General features: G+C 46.0%; 1 protein-coding gene across 4 annotated transcripts in view; it reads right to left on the bottom strand.

Annotated features, from left to right (window-relative positions):
- The window catches only part of mad1l1 (mitotic arrest deficient 1 like 1), a 35303-nt gene extending 27393 nt beyond the window's left edge, over positions 1-7910 (bottom strand). For 2 of the 4 annotated variants that reach the window (XM_040187076.2, XM_040187077.2), the window contains exons 1-11: positions 7729-7910; positions 7085-7248; positions 6858-6998; positions 6590-6769; positions 6368-6492; positions 6179-6260; positions 5686-5816; positions 4927-5041; positions 4557-4618; positions 1396-1482; positions 745-889 (exon numbers count right to left, since the gene is read on the bottom strand). In XM_040187076.2, the coding sequence (XP_040043010.2) occupies positions 745-889; positions 1396-1482; positions 4557-4618; positions 4927-5041; positions 5686-5816; positions 6179-6260; positions 6368-6492; positions 6590-6769; positions 6858-6998; positions 7085-7228 (1212 nt within the window). In that variant the 5' untranslated portion in view covers positions 7229-7248; positions 7729-7910. Of the gene's footprint in view, positions 1-744; positions 890-1395; positions 1483-4556; positions 4619-4926; positions 5042-5685; positions 5817-6178; positions 6261-6367; positions 6493-6589; positions 6770-6857; positions 6999-7084; positions 7249-7480 lie in introns of all 4 variants that reach the window. The other 2 variants (XM_040187078.2, XM_078079555.1) reach the window with 1 other exon arrangement.
- Between the last annotated feature and the right edge of the window lie 9374 nt (positions 7911-17284).

The following is a 17284-nucleotide window of genomic DNA, read 5'->3' as shown; positions in this document are numbered from 1 at the left end:
ATTTATTTCTTTAAATTGCTTTTCATGTCGACCGCTTTATCTGGTGCGCGGCGATGTGACGGGGCCTCTAATGGGTCGGCGGGTTCGTCCCGTCGAAGTATACGAGAAACACCGGCGTGAAAGTCGCAGCCTCGTGGCAGAAAGGGGAAGGAGGACATTTGGAGACGGGAGACACGGAGGCTTGTCAATTGGTGGGTCGTAGTTCAAGTCGACCGCTTTGTGCGGGTTATAAGACAATGATTTAAGCGTTGATCGGTCGCAGCCCTGCCGAATTGATTGCATCAGCGACAACGCAAAGTTGTAAACTAAACATACTTTGCGGTTGTCGATACAGTTGATGGCACAAAACCGCAAGCAAGGGCTCAACGTTTAACAAAAAAACAACAACGATGTGAACAACTTCTCGTACGGGTCGGTTAAGTGAAATCTTTAGAAATTTCCAGCACGCCTGTAGCTCAGCCTAGTCATGGTGGAGCCTGAGAGAGAGACTGTTGCTTTGTGTACTAACAGACGGAGCATGTTGACCTCGGGAATTACACACAGTGAGAAATCAATACCACAGGGAGGGCTAGTCGGGCACCGCGGAGCAGACGGCAGTAAGATAGATACACGGGGAGGCACGGGACTTTCATCGACCAATCAGAAGGGGAGGGTGCCGGGGCGAAGGGCGGATTCGGAATTCACTGCCGGCCTCCGTGTTCCCCCGAGAGGAGCCGCACGGAGCCGAAGGCCGTGAGTCGTCACCTTGGTCAGCAGCAGCACTCTCTTCTGCAGCCGGCGGACGAGAGCGTCCTGCGCCTCCCTCTTCTTCTGCTCCTCCTGAGTCCTGCCACGCTGCTTGGACAGCTCCGCCCGCAGCTCCGCCTGGGACCGCTCCGCGCTCCTCACCCTGGGAGGAGGGAACCAGGGAAAACCAGACGTTGGTTATTCTGTAGCGGCCTTCGCCGGGTCGGGCCGATACGACGAGAATTAGAGCACGCGCTTCCATCGTCTCTCACACGCACACGGCGCTCTCCCGTTTCTAATATTTCGTAATGAGCACAATAGGCAGAGCGGTACAGAGGCGCTCGTTGGCTAATGAAAGCTTTCTCAGCTGGACTGAGCCGCGGCCCCCCCCCACCCCCCCACGGACCTCACCTCCGCCTAAACAGGACAAGTTTAATTAGTGAATTCCCTCTTTCTCTCACTCACAAGCCTTCACACACACACACACACACAGCAGCAGCGGTTACTGTCGGGAGTGCTATCAGAAGCACCGGTTTAATTAACTTTGTGACAATTAAGGAGTTCTGGAGATACGCTCCAATAGATACGTGGGGGGAAGGGAGAGGTGGAGAGAGTCTGAAGGCGGAGAGGGGCAGACATTTTGTATGCGCGTGAAGACGTGTGCGTTACCGGCTGTTGAGTGTGTAGTTCTGCTCTTTCAGAGAAATCTCTATCTGCTGGATGTGAATCACCTCCCTGGACAGATCCTCCGGTTTCCTACAGACACACACACACACACACACACAGACAATGAAAAGGGGACGGAGAAAAGATGGAAAAGGCGGCACTTAGATATCCTTTTGTTATTGGGCCACGGGGGGAGCTGGAGAATGAAATGACATGAGCAGCAGGGAGGGAGACGAGGAGCTAAATACTGGTCACAGTTCTGCAAAACAAACTCACTCCGTGGGAGAGATTGACAGATTACAAACGCGTGCGCACACAACGGGCAGGCAACAAAGCGAAGGTCACATACTTCAACGGAGACGCACCACACGACCTCCAAACTCTAAAATCCCGGCTGGCTTCTGCGGATGTGTGGAAAATAAAGAGCGAGCGGGCGCCGTTATCTCTTCATCTCTTGTGAAATGGGCTTACATTAGGGAAGCTTAGCGCCGAAGCGCCCTGCAGCCGCCGGCTCGCAGTGAAAAGCGACGGACCTGAAAAAGTGCTGCGGCTCGCTCCCGACGTCGCGAGACCGGAGCGTGTTCGCCCGCAGGAGGTCAGAGGGGCGTCGCCTTCTCCTCCCAGCAGGTCAGACTAGTATCGTGATGTATCGCTTTCTCTATATATACACACACACATGTATACATGCGGTCAAGGTTAACACCAAGGCTGAATGGGAACGTTGGTTGCCGTGGATTTATCACCTCCACTTCTGCTTGGGACGGAGGGGGGGGGGGGGGGGGGGGGGGGGCTCAGGTATGAAAATAATATCATGACTAAAATATGAGTTCAATCGCGTGATGGAATAACTATGATGCTTAGACGGGAGCAGAGAGCAAATCGAGCCCCGTTTCGACGCCGTGAGAAAGGCGACTCAAGAGAGCGGAGGCCACCGAGGTCAACCGGGAGTCGGGTTCTTACTTCCAGAGTGCTGCTGGTTCATTTTGGAGCGTATTACTTTTCATCTGTCAAAACTTTAAGTGCAAATAAAGCAACGGCGTCACCAAATGTTTCTGCATCTCTGGTAATTAAATTGTGCTGCAAATAAATCATCATTATTTTCCAGTTATAATCTTCAATTTGCTTGTTTGTTTGTTTTTTCCCACCCAAAAAGTCTTCAACCCAAAGAGATTCAGTTCAGAGACAGAAAAATGCAGCAAATCCTCAGGTTTTAGTGGGTGGACGATGGAACCCGTCATCGTCTGGCATTTTTGCATTTTGCTTGAAAAATGGCTGGAAATTAACATTATTCTACTTTTATTTTACAGTATATTGAGCACAGACAGAACAGTCAGCAGAATAAAACGAGATGCAAAACTAAAGTTGGGAGAACTTGAGGACGAGGTGAGCATCAGATTTCATTGTGTGGGAAACAAGATCAAGACGTACTACGATGTACCACGTAGACAAACACCCTCAAGTGGGGGTTTTCGGGAGAACAAGCACTCAAAGCCGGCGAAAACGTCACTGAACAAAGGAAATCCATTTCCAGAACGAACCTCTTGACATTCACCTCGTCTTCGTTTTGCTCCACCCGACCGCCTTATTTGCAGAGAATTTTGTCAATCCCTTCCCGTAACTCTTGCATTCAATTGTCGGCCACCTGGGCGCACACGTGAGCAATCACAACTTTATCAGATCGCACAACAGAAGGAAAGGAAATGAAACACCAACAGCCGGCCGACACTCAAAACATGGCCGCCGTTGTGCAATATTTATAATTTGATGAGTGACCCAGACGCAGCATAAATATGAGCTCTAAGATAAAGCATTGTTTGGTCAATATTAATTCGGGAGCTGCTACGTTACTCGCGAAGGCGTCGTGATGTTATCGCAGCACTCCAGTGTTGTTCATTTTCTTTTCTATTGTAATCAGCTGATTTTTTACTCCCGAAAATGCACAATGACATAAATCCAGATTTAATTGCACTTATGCCACCATTCTTTATAAATTTCTCATAACACATTAACGCAGCTGAAAAGATTCAGCACATTACAAATTATGATAACGTCTGCTTAACAGCCTCTGAGGCGATGGCAGTCTGCCATTAACACGGAAATCAGAGTCAATACCCACAATGCACGCAGCGTACTATTAGGTGAAATAAAGGTGAAGAGATTGCTGAATGAAAAACTCATTTCAGCAATCTTTCTGCCTCTGCATTTTTTTTTCCCAGGACGACAACCCTGAAAATGAAGTTGGTCATTTAGAAAAGAGTAAAAACAGCTGGAAGGAGTTTCTAACTGTTGATTTGCAAGCGGCATTAACCTTTGCTTTTGATCGGTATGAGCCGCACACACACACATGGCTGCCCTTTAGAAGCCATATGTGCCATGTAGGGGCTGAGGGGGGTTTCAGCCAAAGCACTCAGGCAGCCAATAGCATGGCAGTCTGAACACCTGCATCTTCGGGAGCGGTTTCCTCAATTTACCCAGAGCGACATGCGGTTTGCAGAAAGATGATGGACAGCCCAGCCAAATTATCGCCTATATTAAAGTGAGATTGGTGCTACACCCCTGTGATCCTTCTAGGCCTTTTAATAAAGGTAAAATTTAACAAACGCCATCAGGTCCCTGGACCCATTACGCAAGATCAAAATTAAACCTTACAGGAGGAAATACTTCATTTCGTATACTTTTTCCCTTCCTACCCTGGAGGAAAGTGCGACACACTTTTTACACAGAAACGACTAGATATGCTGCGTGAAATGGGATCCATTTAACAATCCGTTTACATTGCAGCCAGAACTAATCCTCGTGAAGATGGCGAGCGTGCACGCGTGCATGCAGGTATGTATGCATGCATGCATGCATGCGGACAAGGCCTCAGTGTTTATAATCTGTCAGATCGGCTCCGCTGCTCGCAAAGAAACAGGCAATCATTCTCTCATTACCAGTTTTGACTGTATGCATACTCACACACGCCTGCACGCACACATGCACAGAGCAGGGGGAGTCAATCCACAGTGATGAGGCACATTTATTTGGAGTTACCACATCTCCACCTGGTGGTACTCAATCAGACTTCATGTGGAAGAATATACAGCTAAAACCTTTAGAACGAAGGCGTGTCTTCCTGTTTTTCGGTCTGATTGCGTCGCTCACAGACGTTGACGGATTCTGACCTGATGTTGAGGCCAGTAGACTGACCGATGGTCTCCCAGGCTCGGAGCTTCTCCGCCACTCTCTAAAGGATGCCAGAAACATTGAGTCACATGTTGGTCCATGTGTTGGATGTAACTGCTGTTGTTAAAGTGGCAGCAGTTAAGTGCAAAAAATGAATAAAAGATGATATAACAGAACCGTGATACACAAAACACAGCCTAAAATATGATCTTTTGTCATCATCAATAGAAATAAATACAGGTCATATATAAGTTAGTTTGACTTTGAATGTCTTTATGCGTTAATATTTAGAGCGATGGAATGAGATGACGACGAGAGATGCCAGACACTCCGTCACAATCTCACAACCACACGTAGTCCGGAGTTTACCTCCTTCTCCAGTTCCATATTAACCAGCTCTTCCTTGGTTCTCTCAGTCCTCTCCAGCTTCTTCCTCAGACCCTCGACCTCCTCCTTCAACAGGCTGCAATTCTCCCTGCTCTCCCTGAACAGGCCGACGGAAAAGAGCAAAAACAAAAGTCAAAATCAGCTTCACATGAATGTTGATCCGTCCGACACAGAAAATACACCTATGAGCCACAAGGACAGAACATTTAGAACGGCGTAATGTATAACCATGATTGCATGGATGGGATTATTCTAAAAAAAAAAATTTAAAAAAAACTTTGATTCAATTTCCTTCTAAATCTATAATAGGAGTTCTTTTTTCGCCATTATATGATAAATATGTTAATATGTTATCAAACCTTCCTCCTTTTCAATGGCCACGTTCTCATTTTAAAAAGCTGGGACTTAAAAGTGTGACCGTGCTATTACAGTACCTTTAGCAGAATTGTAGTTGTGTAAACAACATATCTTTTTTATACATTATCATGTTTAATACTTCCAGCATTAGAATGAAAGTGAACGGAATGCTGCATTTCTGCACTTAAACATTCCTCATGTGGCACAGCTTTTCTCCTACTTTCCCTCCCCAAATGTACCCATCACCTAAAACCTCCTAATGCGCCATGAGCACCCAAATGTCAGGCGGTTCGAAGCAGTGTGTGCACCACTGTGTGCTCGCACTAAGCTGTGGTCTTTAGAAAACAAATGCATGTCCATTGAAACATCAAAAACATTTTTGACCTGAGAAAGGCATTATCTTCTCTGAGGCGCTTCAAATCTCTTTCCAGGTCTGGAACTCTGGCCACCTCAGACTTTATGTTCTTCACAATGGCAAAGTCTTGCTCCTGGAGGGCGAGACGCCTCTCCAACTCCTGTGGAAACACGCGAGAGAGAGGTCAGTCGAAGGAAATAGCGACATCTACATTTAGGGCCACGACACAATGCTTCATATGTGGGCACCTTTGAATGACCCTATTCAAATATTATCATGTAAAAAAAAAAAAAATTGTTAAAAAGCCAAATTGAAATCATTCTAAACAACACCAAGTAATTTAAAAATGAAACATTAAGTGAATAAGCAGTTCAATGTCTCAATAATTAAAAGGATGAACGATACATGTGATGTAGAGTACGTTTAGAAGACTTTGTAATGATCTTGGATAGATGTAAACCCTGTAATCTCCTCACATCATTGAGGTTTTTTGACAGTAATGTCAATTCTCGTGTAGCAAACCTTAATCGTGATGATGTGCTCTGAGCAGGACGACTGTGCAGCTTGGAGACTTTGGCAAAGCTGAGAGACTTCCTGATACTTCCTGATTACAACACCAAGCAGATAGAAAATGTCAGGTCAGCGTTTTTATTGCGCAGTACAGCATGAAACAGAGCTTGGAAAGTTGGTATTCTCAGTATGTCGCTGTACCTGCGCTGTAAATCTAAATGTTCCTGCAGTTCCTGGTTTTCAAGGGTATGAGAAGAAACTGCAGAGTCTTGGTTTTGAATCTTCTGCTTCAGCTCTCTGATCTCATCCTTCAAAGAACTGATAGTCTGGGAACAGATTGCAGAAGTGAACCCATGTGAAATAAGAGACATGACCCGTTTGCAAATGCAGTAAGTGTAAATGTGCATATGAGAGTGTGTGTACCTGGTTAGCAGTGTTCAGCCTAGTATCACGCTCCTCCACTTTCCTGTTCAGGCCGTCCAGGTTCTTGCGCAGAGAGCGATTGACCTCCACCTGCTCAGATAAGTTCTTAGCTTCCTCAGTCTCTCTCTCCTCCAACTTTTTAATTCGCCCCAAGAGGTCCTGGTTCCGGTCGACCTCATGCTGTGGCATAGAAAGGGGGAGAGGGTTTGGTTTATTTACCCAACGTCTTCTCTGATGTTCATTTGAACGGAATGGAGGCGACCTGTACCTCGAAGTCGCGCGCGCTGTCAGAAGCCGCCCTCTCCAGTTCGTAACGCGCTCGCTTGTGACTCAGCTCCATCTGCCTCTTCTCCTGGTCCAGCTGAAGGTAGCGGTTCTTGGATTGAACCTTCTCCGCCGCTTCCAACAACTTAAAAAAAATGGAGTGCAGAAGGTCGCACGTTTAACACCAGCTTCAGAGAGGCTTCGTGTCGACGCTGCCAGCTTTCTGTTTACCTCCATGCTGCGTTTGTACTGACTCTGCAGGCTCACGCTCCCCGCTGAGTGCTCCGACAGCCGCTGGGGAGCCTCGGAGTGTCTGATGAAGGAATTGAAGGACTTCAAGGTGGTTAATACGGTGGTGTCATCTTCTAAGTCCATGTTGTGAAGTCCCTGGAGTTCTGAAGCACAGATGGGACGGTTCAGGGATGAGAGCAGCGAAATAAACAACGCAGCACAGCACAGCCGTGTTGGCTAGTACATAATAGATGACGTTAGATAAGTTAATTGGAGATATAAATAGAGAGATAGGCTGTTTAAATGCTAACAGGGCGGCGTTATAAAACTGTCATCGGTTAGCCAACATGAAACAAAAAGGTAAGCTAGCTATAAATGCTACAAACATTAGCTTACTTGTTCAACAACACAAACAGCAACTGTCCTCGCAGTTTAGCTAGCAGCCTTGAAACTAAGAGCTGACTTGACGCATAGTTTCACGTTTTAAACGGTTAGTCCGACTCGTGCGTCCCCACAAGTTGACGGTTCATATTCGCTGGTGATACGTTAACGTCAGTTGGTGCCGATGTTCACAAGGCGCTAGCGCGCGTAGCCGGCTAGCATCTCTGTTTGTGCAGTCGCCACTTTGAAGGACGTGTCCTCACCTCGGAGCTGACTTGTTTGCGAAAAGCAACAGGCTTTTGGTAGCGTTGGATGAGTTGTCTCCGCGCTGCTAGCACGTTAGCTTGCGCACGCCGCACAGTAAAGTCCCTCCAGTTTAGCTCAAACGAGTCGGGGAAGTCTCGCGAAACTTCTTCACATATCGCGAGAGGTTGAGTGTCAGATACTGTCCGGAAGACATTAAAATGCGCTGTGAATTTGTTTTACGATTCTTAACGCATTTTCCAGTTTCTATGCCTTTTTAATGAGGATAATAATATAAAGAAAGAAGAGCATTTCTGATCACCATCAACTCATGGTATTTGGTATGGGCCTAAAAAAAGAATGAAATAAAAACATACCACTTACAATAACACAATTTATTATAACAAACACGTCTCGTCATCAGCTCGGTACCTTTGCGGAGGCTGCAAAGACGATTGTGATTTATTTGCCATCATGTGGTTGCATAGTTTGTCCCCTAGAGAGCAGCACCGCTGTATTCATCAGTGGGGGTCAGGAGGCAAGACAACAACCAGATGTGAGCTGATTTTCATTAAGTTGATGAATGTGCAGAGTTTCCTTTACACCCGGAGAGGACCAAGGCCAAACCGGGCCGCCGTGTCCGATGAGTAAGCAGAGAAAACACGGAGAGGCGAGGAGACACATGGAAGTCATCCAGATGTCCTACAAGCAGCCACCGAGACGCAATGCTGTGAAAACCGGCTCACTAGTTTAAAAGGTCAGAAGCTCGAGAAAGCCCAAGGTGTGCAAATGACCCAGACCTGTCTGAAGTTATGGGGCGAACAATCAAACCTGACATAAAATCAATGAACTCAAGTACCACCACTAACCTCTCTCCTGGGACCTTTTATACAGTATTTAATCCTCTTCCTGTCAACCGGAAATGGTCAGAAGGGACATGACGATAGACTACATGTGGAAAGAAGAGCTGGACCATTAAATAAAAAGCTTGGGGGAGCCACAGAGAGCAGATTCTTTAAGAGGGAGACGGCGAGGGAGGGGGGGGGGGGGGTGTGAATATGTCTGAAAAGGTCAGAGAGAAGACACGTCCTCCTCAGTGACACGTTCTCTCCGTCTCTTTCCCTCTCGTCCTCTCAGCCCCAGCGTGTCTCCGTCCGCTGTCCTCACGGACCCCCGAAACCTCCCGTCACTCCTCCCCTCTTTTTTTCCGGGACCCCAAATCTGCCCTGCAAAGCGACAGGGTAACGTCTCCCCCCTGCCCTCACGCCGCCCCCCCCCCCCCCCCCCCATAAAAATACATGTTTACACACACACACACACACACACATAAACACCATAGCAACTAAGGCAGCAGCAATCCCTGCAGATGTGCCCTTCGTTGCCATCTGTTGTGAAAGCAGCTCTCTCTTTATGGCTTTGCACCCGCAGCATGTAAACAACACAACAAACACGTAGGTTTCAGTTTCAGGTTTGGCTGCTCTAATCTGATCAAGTCTTTTGTATATTATTCCACATTGTCTCGTTGGTAGCCACTTTTACACTGTGCATGATGAGGACAAAACATCTGCTGAAAAATAGCCGTGAAATACACCCACGGTGGTTTGGTTGTTTTGAATTAAATTACCACTCACTATTACGGACATTTTGTTTTATTGCTTCAGCGCATTTAAATTATCTTTTCAGCCGCAGGCGCCGCTCGTATTCACATCTTGTAATTATAAACTGCGTTTTTGTGTTGTTCTTTTCGCATTTTCGAGTCACGGCGTCCTCGTGATGCAGAGGTGCTTCTAGCGCACATATGTCAGAGTCAAGGCCCGCGGGCCACATCCGGCCCGCGAGAAGGTTTTTTACGGCCCCTGGGATGATCTAGATTTATTATTAGAACCGACCCGCAGACCGCAGCAAGCCGGCAGCCCGCAGATCTTTTACACGCACCAGTACTACATTTCCCACAATGCAACGGTGACGCACCGAGCAGTAGGCTGCTTCATTTCAATATTTATTGGCACAGCAGTTGTCAGCATCACAGTAAAATTAACTTTCAGATACCCATCAAAAATGGCAAAACGGAAGGTGGACACTGAGAACCGGGGGTTTCAAACAAGGTGGGAGTCGGAGTATTTGTTCACGGAGGTAGCTGGAAAACCTGTGTGTCTTCTGTGTGGAGAAAGTGTGGCGGTACTGAAAGAGTATAATCTGCGTTCCCGAGCGCACAGTTGGCTGATAAAATAGGTATGCTTGCCGCTGACTTTCGACGCCGATTTGCTGACTTTGAAGCACAAAAAAGCAGGTTGGAACTGCTCGGTAACCCATTTGCTGTTGACGTGGAAAGCTCACCACCAAACCTCCAAATGGAGTTGATTGACCTCCAATGCAATGATGCACTGAGGGCAAAATATGCGGCAGTGGGTGCTGCGGAGTTCGCCCGTTTCCTCCCCGACACAATGCCCCAGCTGCGCATCCAGGCTGCTCAAACGTTGTCTATGTTTGGCAGCACATACCTGTGTGAACAACTGTTTTCTTTGATGAACTTGAACAAAACATCACACAGAAGTCGACTTACTGCTGAACACCTCCACTCAATTCTGAGGATTTCCTCAGCTCAGAGCCTTACCCCGAACATTGATGAACTTGTGGAAAAGATGGGACACCACCAAGTATCACCCTCAACCTCAAACAAGTGAACATTACTGTGCAATCACATATTTAGAGTTTTTACTCAGTTCAAGTTTAAAAGTTAAAGTTTAATATTTGTTTTCACTGCATGTTACTTCTCCTTAAACAAAGTGTTGTTTTTGATTAATAGATTTTTGCACTTTATTTTATTGTATTTCAATCCAATTATATTTTAAAAATATTTCAGTTGAGTGGATGATAGAAAATTGCTATTGTTTTTTTCTTTGACGTAAATTTAGCCCACTTTTGCCAAAATAGAAAATATAGGCTACTGATGGTGCCTTGAATACCGGTTTCTTTCATTTAATGTTCATGTTATGGGGATTTTTATATAAAGGAAATTTGTCTTTTGTGTCTGTTGAAAATTAAAGATTACTGACAGAGCCATAAGAAAATATTGCTTTATTTATCTGATCATATTGGAATATATTTGTTAGGTTTTCAGTAGGTTCAATTAGGTTCACTAGACTATATGCGTCATTTAAAAATTTTTCAATGAACATTCAAACAGTCCGGCCCTCGGCTTGTAGCTAAATTTTTTATTTGGCCCTCCGTCCATTTGACTTTGACACCCCTGTTCTAGCGGGAGCCGCTGCGCAGCGCGACAGGAAGAAGAAGAAGTCAAGTCCCTTTTCGCTCACAGAGAGAGGTCACTGCGAGGTCACTGACGCACAAAGTGTTTCTTAAATAGCAAATGTGAAAACTGTGAATCTGTGAGGGGAGGAGTGAGGAGGGAAGTGGGCAATTAGAAGGAGACCAAATCCAATAGAAAAGAGGGCAAAAGGGAAATTTGAGGTTCACGAGGTGGAAGGCCTCGAGAAAATACAGATAAAAAGGTTAAAGATAGGAATCAATGAAGAAGGGATTTAATATCTATCTAATGAAGGAGGACGGAGACAAAAGCTGATTCCGGCTCCCTAATCGAGCCCCGGGGAGAACATCAGCAACATGAGTTCATGGGTGCAGAGAGAGAGAGAGAGAGAGAGAATGACAAACAAAGCACCTGCTGGCGCACAAACAATGCAAGAAACCAAAATCGGAGGCTAAATTCAAAATTAACGGCACTTACTAATTTATGAAATAACTCTCGCAGTGAAGTGGTCCAGACCCACCCGCCAAAAGTTTTGCCACATCCAGAACACGTCTGCAGTCTGCAGGCCAGCCCTCCAGAGAGCAGCATCCTCACACATCACGACGACAGGAGCGTTTCTCTCCTGCTCGCCCTGTGTTGTGTTGATGAATAAAAGTATGCATCGTGTACAAAGCATGCTTGCGCGCGCGCGTATGTAGTCGACTCGACCTTTCCATGAACCGCTGTCACTCCCCGGTTTTCAGATCCATAATCTACCCAACAGCCTGTCCGAAGGGACTCGGCTGGGATGAGGATGGGACTCGTGTGTGTCTGCGTGTGTGTTGTTAGTGCGTCTGATGTGAGCCGGAACTCAACCAATCGCTCTGATGCTTTTTAGCCGCAGGGCGGCTTGATTGACACGTGGTAATAAGAAGCTGCTGCAGGTGAGTGGAGCCGGGGGGGGGGGGGGGGGCAGACGGGAGAGAAAGATGGGGGAGAGAGAGGGGGGGGGTGAGGGAGGGGAGATGCAACGGTACTGTGTGTGTCAAATATTATTCAATAGGCAAATATGTCATCAGGGTTGAAACATGCTGTTTGTGGTTCAGTGACCCACCTCACTTAATCACTCACAACAATACAACAGGAAAATAATTAAAAGGAGTGTTTTCGATCTTTGAAATGAATGAATAACTACGACTGGCGTCAATAAGGCTCGTTAGTGACTTAATATTTCTAACCAGGAAGGGGGGGGGGCGAGTCCAGGGGACGCTTTAGGGCGTGGCCACATTGTGACTGACAGGTCAGTGCCAGCGCCGAAGCCGGTTTCTCTCCATCACTCCAGTGAGGTTTATGTTTAGTCTCTTCTGTTCGCTGGTTGCCAAAAATGAGCCTCTCGTTGTGCACATGTGCTGATCGGGTGAACTATGTTCTGCACATATTGAATAATGTAGAATAATTTCCCCCCGTATTTCCTGCATGGCAATTTCCACCACATTCAAAGAGTTCAGCAGCGTGATGAACAACAGTGCGATGGACAGCATTGGGCCCCGGCCAGCGCCGTTGAGGCTTGAAGCTTTGTTCGAAACAAAGAAAGAAAAAACTCAAGAGAAAAACTCAATTCCCGGACGAAGTTCAAACCCTCACCGAGACTTCCTCTGACATTGTTCGGATCCTGGTGACCTTTCCTTCTTCAAAGCTTTGTTTTGCTTTGTCTTCTCTGTTTATTGCAGCGGGCTGGGGGGGGGTTCGCTCATGCGGCGGTGATAAGCGGCGTTATCACAGTGATGTCCGCGCTCATTTGCGGGGCTTGCAGCGGTTTCAGTTATTGCTTCTGATTCATCTAACAATTTCCTTTTCAGTCTAACCTTCAGAGAGTCGGAGGCTTTTAAAGTGCAATTGTATTTCTCGACATGCTGTAGAGGGTCAAGTCAACGTTATTCATAGAGCCAAACATCATAAATCCCACTTTGCGTCGCGGGGCCTTTTCTATTGATGGACCCTCGATTCAGGTGAATGAAAAGTTCCCCAAATAAAAAACGTTTGTGTTGTAAAACTGAGGAGGATTCCTTTGTCCTGTAGGAGAAGCAATATGGACAATCCAAACGAGAGAAATACAACCTCCTCTCCACCGTTTAGCCTGGAAAGAAGAAGGACTGCGCACATGCAATGAAACAGCAGAGAGAGAGAGAGAGAGGGAGGGAGGGAGGGAGGCAGAGAGGGAGGGGGGCAAGAGGCTGAATCTCCTTGACGGAGATCCAACACTGGGAAGGAGGCAGCCAGGAGTAAAAGAGAGAAATGGTCCCTGCAAAGAGAAAAAAGGAGGGAGGGAGGGAGGCAGAGAGAGAGGGAGGGAGGGAGGGAGGCAGAGAGAGAGAGAGGGAGGGAGGGAGGAAGAAGGGAGAGAGGTACACATCTGGGCACAAACACGGACCTGCGATGACTATCTGTGGTAATCAGCGAAGCCTCAAAGATGCTCCCGCTGTGATCTGTGCGACTCTACGGAGGGAAATGACTCTTTCCACCTCGACCTTTACACATCCGATGGCTTCGGCGGGATTTGGTGGCGTGTTTCAGACTCTCACAACGGGGGGGCGGGGGGGGGGGACTTCTGGGAGAATCCGGGTTCCCGTCGCTCCTCGGGCAGTCAGTTCATCAGTTAAGGCCTCGGCCTCGATTGATTTTCTGCCCCAGTCGACGTTTAAACGCGATTACACGTATAAGAGCGGCTGTTATGCTGCAGTCAGGGGTCACAAAGCTCAATGAGGGGGGGGGATGCTATCGGCTCACAGAACAACTGGATGTAGATGCACATTAAATCAAAGGAGCCTGGCAGCTCTTTCAACATTATGTTGTAAATTAAATCAATTTGTGTGCAAATCACCCAACGGTGAAAGTGGGTTTCACGTCGTCGTCACTCTTTCCCTTTTCATTGATATTGTTGCCTTTTTTGTCTCAAACAATTATTCTTCAGCGTTGAAATACAGACAACAATAAATCACTGGACTCTGACGTTGACGTTCTTTGTGGTTATTGACATGAAGAAAAGGAGTTAATCTTAAAAGTGTCATCACTATAAGGTGTGTCATCACACAGAATAATAAATATTGGGCCATTGAAACCCTCTAAATTTACAACCATCTTTATTACTCTGCTTTATTTTACAGAGATTCAAGTCATCTAACTGGTGTTACACTCTAACATGTGTGTGTGTGCGTGCGTGTGTGTTGCTTTAATTCTAAATCATGAGCAACTTCTAACAGTCTGTTTATTTATCATCAAGGTGCTGGTGTTGAGCGCTTCATGGGGGCAGTTTCTATGCGAGTGTGTATTCATGAATAAATATGTGTTGAGGGGACTTTTTTTTTCCATTGTGAGGACTCGGCTCGCCTTTTAGGACAAAATGCACGTCACCACTATGTAAATTATTACATTTTACGCAGGCAAGAAAAAAAGCTTCGCTGCTGCTGAATCTTTAACCATCAGCAGCACAAAGCTCCGTATCTCAGCTCGTACGTTGCTCCTTCCCTCCGTCTCATCCTCGTCTGGGGGGTGACGATGGTGGCAGTGGGACAAGGTGGCACGGGGGGGGTGGGGGGGTCTCCATGTTCCAGTAACAATTTAACATTCAGCCGAGGGACCAAAAGGAAACATGCACACTGACCGCGCTCTCCCTACGCAAGTGTATTAACAATCCGTCTGTCTTTGAGGGACGCGGAAGTGTAAACAGAAAGATTACATTAAGCAAAAAGCCACAAGGGGCTTTTGTTTACAGGGATTAAAAAACAGCTAAATGTTGTCGAGGACAATTCAAGAAGGTTTTGGCGTCTATTTCTTCATTTATCAGGTTGAGTGCACTTTTACCTTTGCGAGCGGTCGTGTCTTCTGAAATTAATTATTAGCTATTAGGACATCAGGACGCAATATGGCTGCACGTTATGGAGCCAATCACCTGCTCCGCATTAAGGTAAAATATGCAACGCTTTTTGCCTCAATGTTTCAGAACTACGCACGACAAAATCTCACTTCTATCCACGTCAAACAGAGGCTCATTGTGGATGTATATTGTAGATATATAAGTAAGTAAGTAAATCAAATCGCACAACGTTGTCCCAATGTGATATTGTGGGTCATCATTTCTCAAGCTAACCTAGAAACACTCTTTATTTATTGTTGTGATGGCGCTATATTTATAGTCTATAAGATACTAATGCTTTGTAAATTCATCCTTTGAGACAAAACAGAAGAAAGGGAAACATAAAACGCCTTGTCTGACCTATCTCAAATTAAAAGGCCTCTAACATTAGCAGAATGGTGTGTGTGTGTGTGTGTGTGTGTGTGTGTGTGTGTGTGTGTGCGTTCAGGGGGAGAGATTCATTTTTTGGTCTAAATGTGGATTTCATCCCTCCCCAATGTCCCCCATAAAATGTCACGATGGGGTTTTTCTCTTTGTGTCCTTTCCTCTATGATTAATCTCTGTCATCATCACATCCAGCTCCCGTTCTCTTTGGCCTTAAGGTTCGGTTCTGATTGATCATGGCCGCCCACTTTTGAAATCTCTCCTCGAAGGACCCGTCAGCAGTCGGCCTCTGTGCTTCAAGCTAAAAATTATCCCAAAAAATTGGCGGTGTAAGAGTGAAAGATCAAAGAGAAATAGCAAATGTAAATTGACTTGATTCGTATTCTCATGTGTCATCAATCCAGGCTGGATGGGTTAATACGTCTCTTTCCTTTCAGTCCACGATATGCTTCTATTTCAATACATTTGAGGGAAAAAAGACAGCTAACCCTTTAAAACACACATTTTAAATACAGAATTGCGACACTCAGTGATGCCCAGAAAAGGAGCCAAGATGAGAATAGAGATTAGCCGTTAATCTATTGTAAATCGTCATTGGTTACTAAGTGAATGACTTCATTCATTTCAAGGCCACTTGGGGAAAATATATGTAGAAAGACAACATTCACGTAGGCTCCTGCAAGAGTCAATGCGACCGACCCGTTGCCACAAAGTGTCCTTCAATATCCAGCAGAGCCAAAACATCTTTCTCTCCTTCGGCTCCTGATGGAAACATCTGGCTGTCCGATCTCAGACTTCCCCACTGTGTTTGTGTTTTGTTTAGCATTTATTTCTTCAGCGTACCTTGACGCGACAAGAAAGAGTCTGACTGCTCGTATTGTTTTGGATAATTGGAGCCTAATTAGAACGTTTCATCCATTATGAAAAGCTAGGTTTAAAATACATTTATTTTCTGCCATTTATACATGAATTTCAAATGTGTTTACGCTTTAATTCCACAATAATTGAAAATGTGAAAATGGACGGAAGGAAGGGTAATGTATCCTCGTCAATGTCCTCGTCGATGCCAAATAGCGGTTTGCAGATATCTAATGTAAATGTAAGCTGCATACATCATGCAGATGTTATCCCATCTGCATGCGTCCCGGTGTGACCTCGCAAATCACAACACAACAAGCTTTGTTCGAGGAGTTCCTGTCAGGATTTTGAGTGCATCATAACACAGAAACAGCACAGGTGAAAAATTACGAATGATCTTCTACTTGCATCGGACCAAGGACACATCACTGTTCTTGTCTCGCTGGACCTCAGTGCCGCATTTGATACCATAGACCATTGCATCCTGTTGCAGAGACTAGAACATTTAATTGGTATCAAAGGAACTGCTGGTTTAAATCCTGTTTATCGGACCGATCCCAGTTTGTGCTTGTAAACGGTGAATCCTCAAAGACGTTGGTCACGGAGTCCCACAGGGTTCTGTACTTGGACCAATTTTATTTACCCTCTATATGCTTCCTTTGGGCGATCTTATCGGGAAACACTGCATAAACTTCCATTTTTATGCAGACAATACTCAACTGTCACGGTGTGGTTCACTTCCTGTTGTATTTTGTAGTTTTCTGCCACTCGTGTCCCCGGGTAACTTCACTTCCTGCCTTGTCCCGTCATCCCCTGTGATAGTCTAATAGTTTCCACCTGTGTCCAATCACCTGCACCTCCCTTGTGTATTTAAGCCGTGTGTCTCTCGTGTCACTTGTCGTGTCATTGTCTATTGTCGTGGATGTCCATAGTTTCCTGGCTGCCGTTTTTCCCCTGGTTCCTGTGTGTTTTTGCCCCTTGGCCTTTTGCTTTTGCCCTTTTGACAATTAAAGTCTTTTGTTTTCCGAGAAGTCTGCGCTTGAGTCCTGCCTCCTCCACCCATCCTTGACACTCAACTGTATCTGTCGATCAAACCAGAAGAGACCGACCAGCTTGTTAGACTTCAAGAATGTCTTGGAGACATCAAAACTTGAATGACCGGCAACTTCTTGAT

This window comes from Gasterosteus aculeatus, chromosome 9, assembly GCF_964276395.1.
Source record: "Gasterosteus aculeatus chromosome 9, fGasAcu3.hap1.1, whole genome shotgun sequence".
Lineage (NCBI taxonomy): Eukaryota > Metazoa > Chordata > Actinopteri > Perciformes > Gasterosteidae > Gasterosteus > Gasterosteus aculeatus.
The sequence above is the reverse complement of the archived record's forward strand: the minus strand, read 5'-3'. Positions and strand labels throughout refer to the sequence as shown.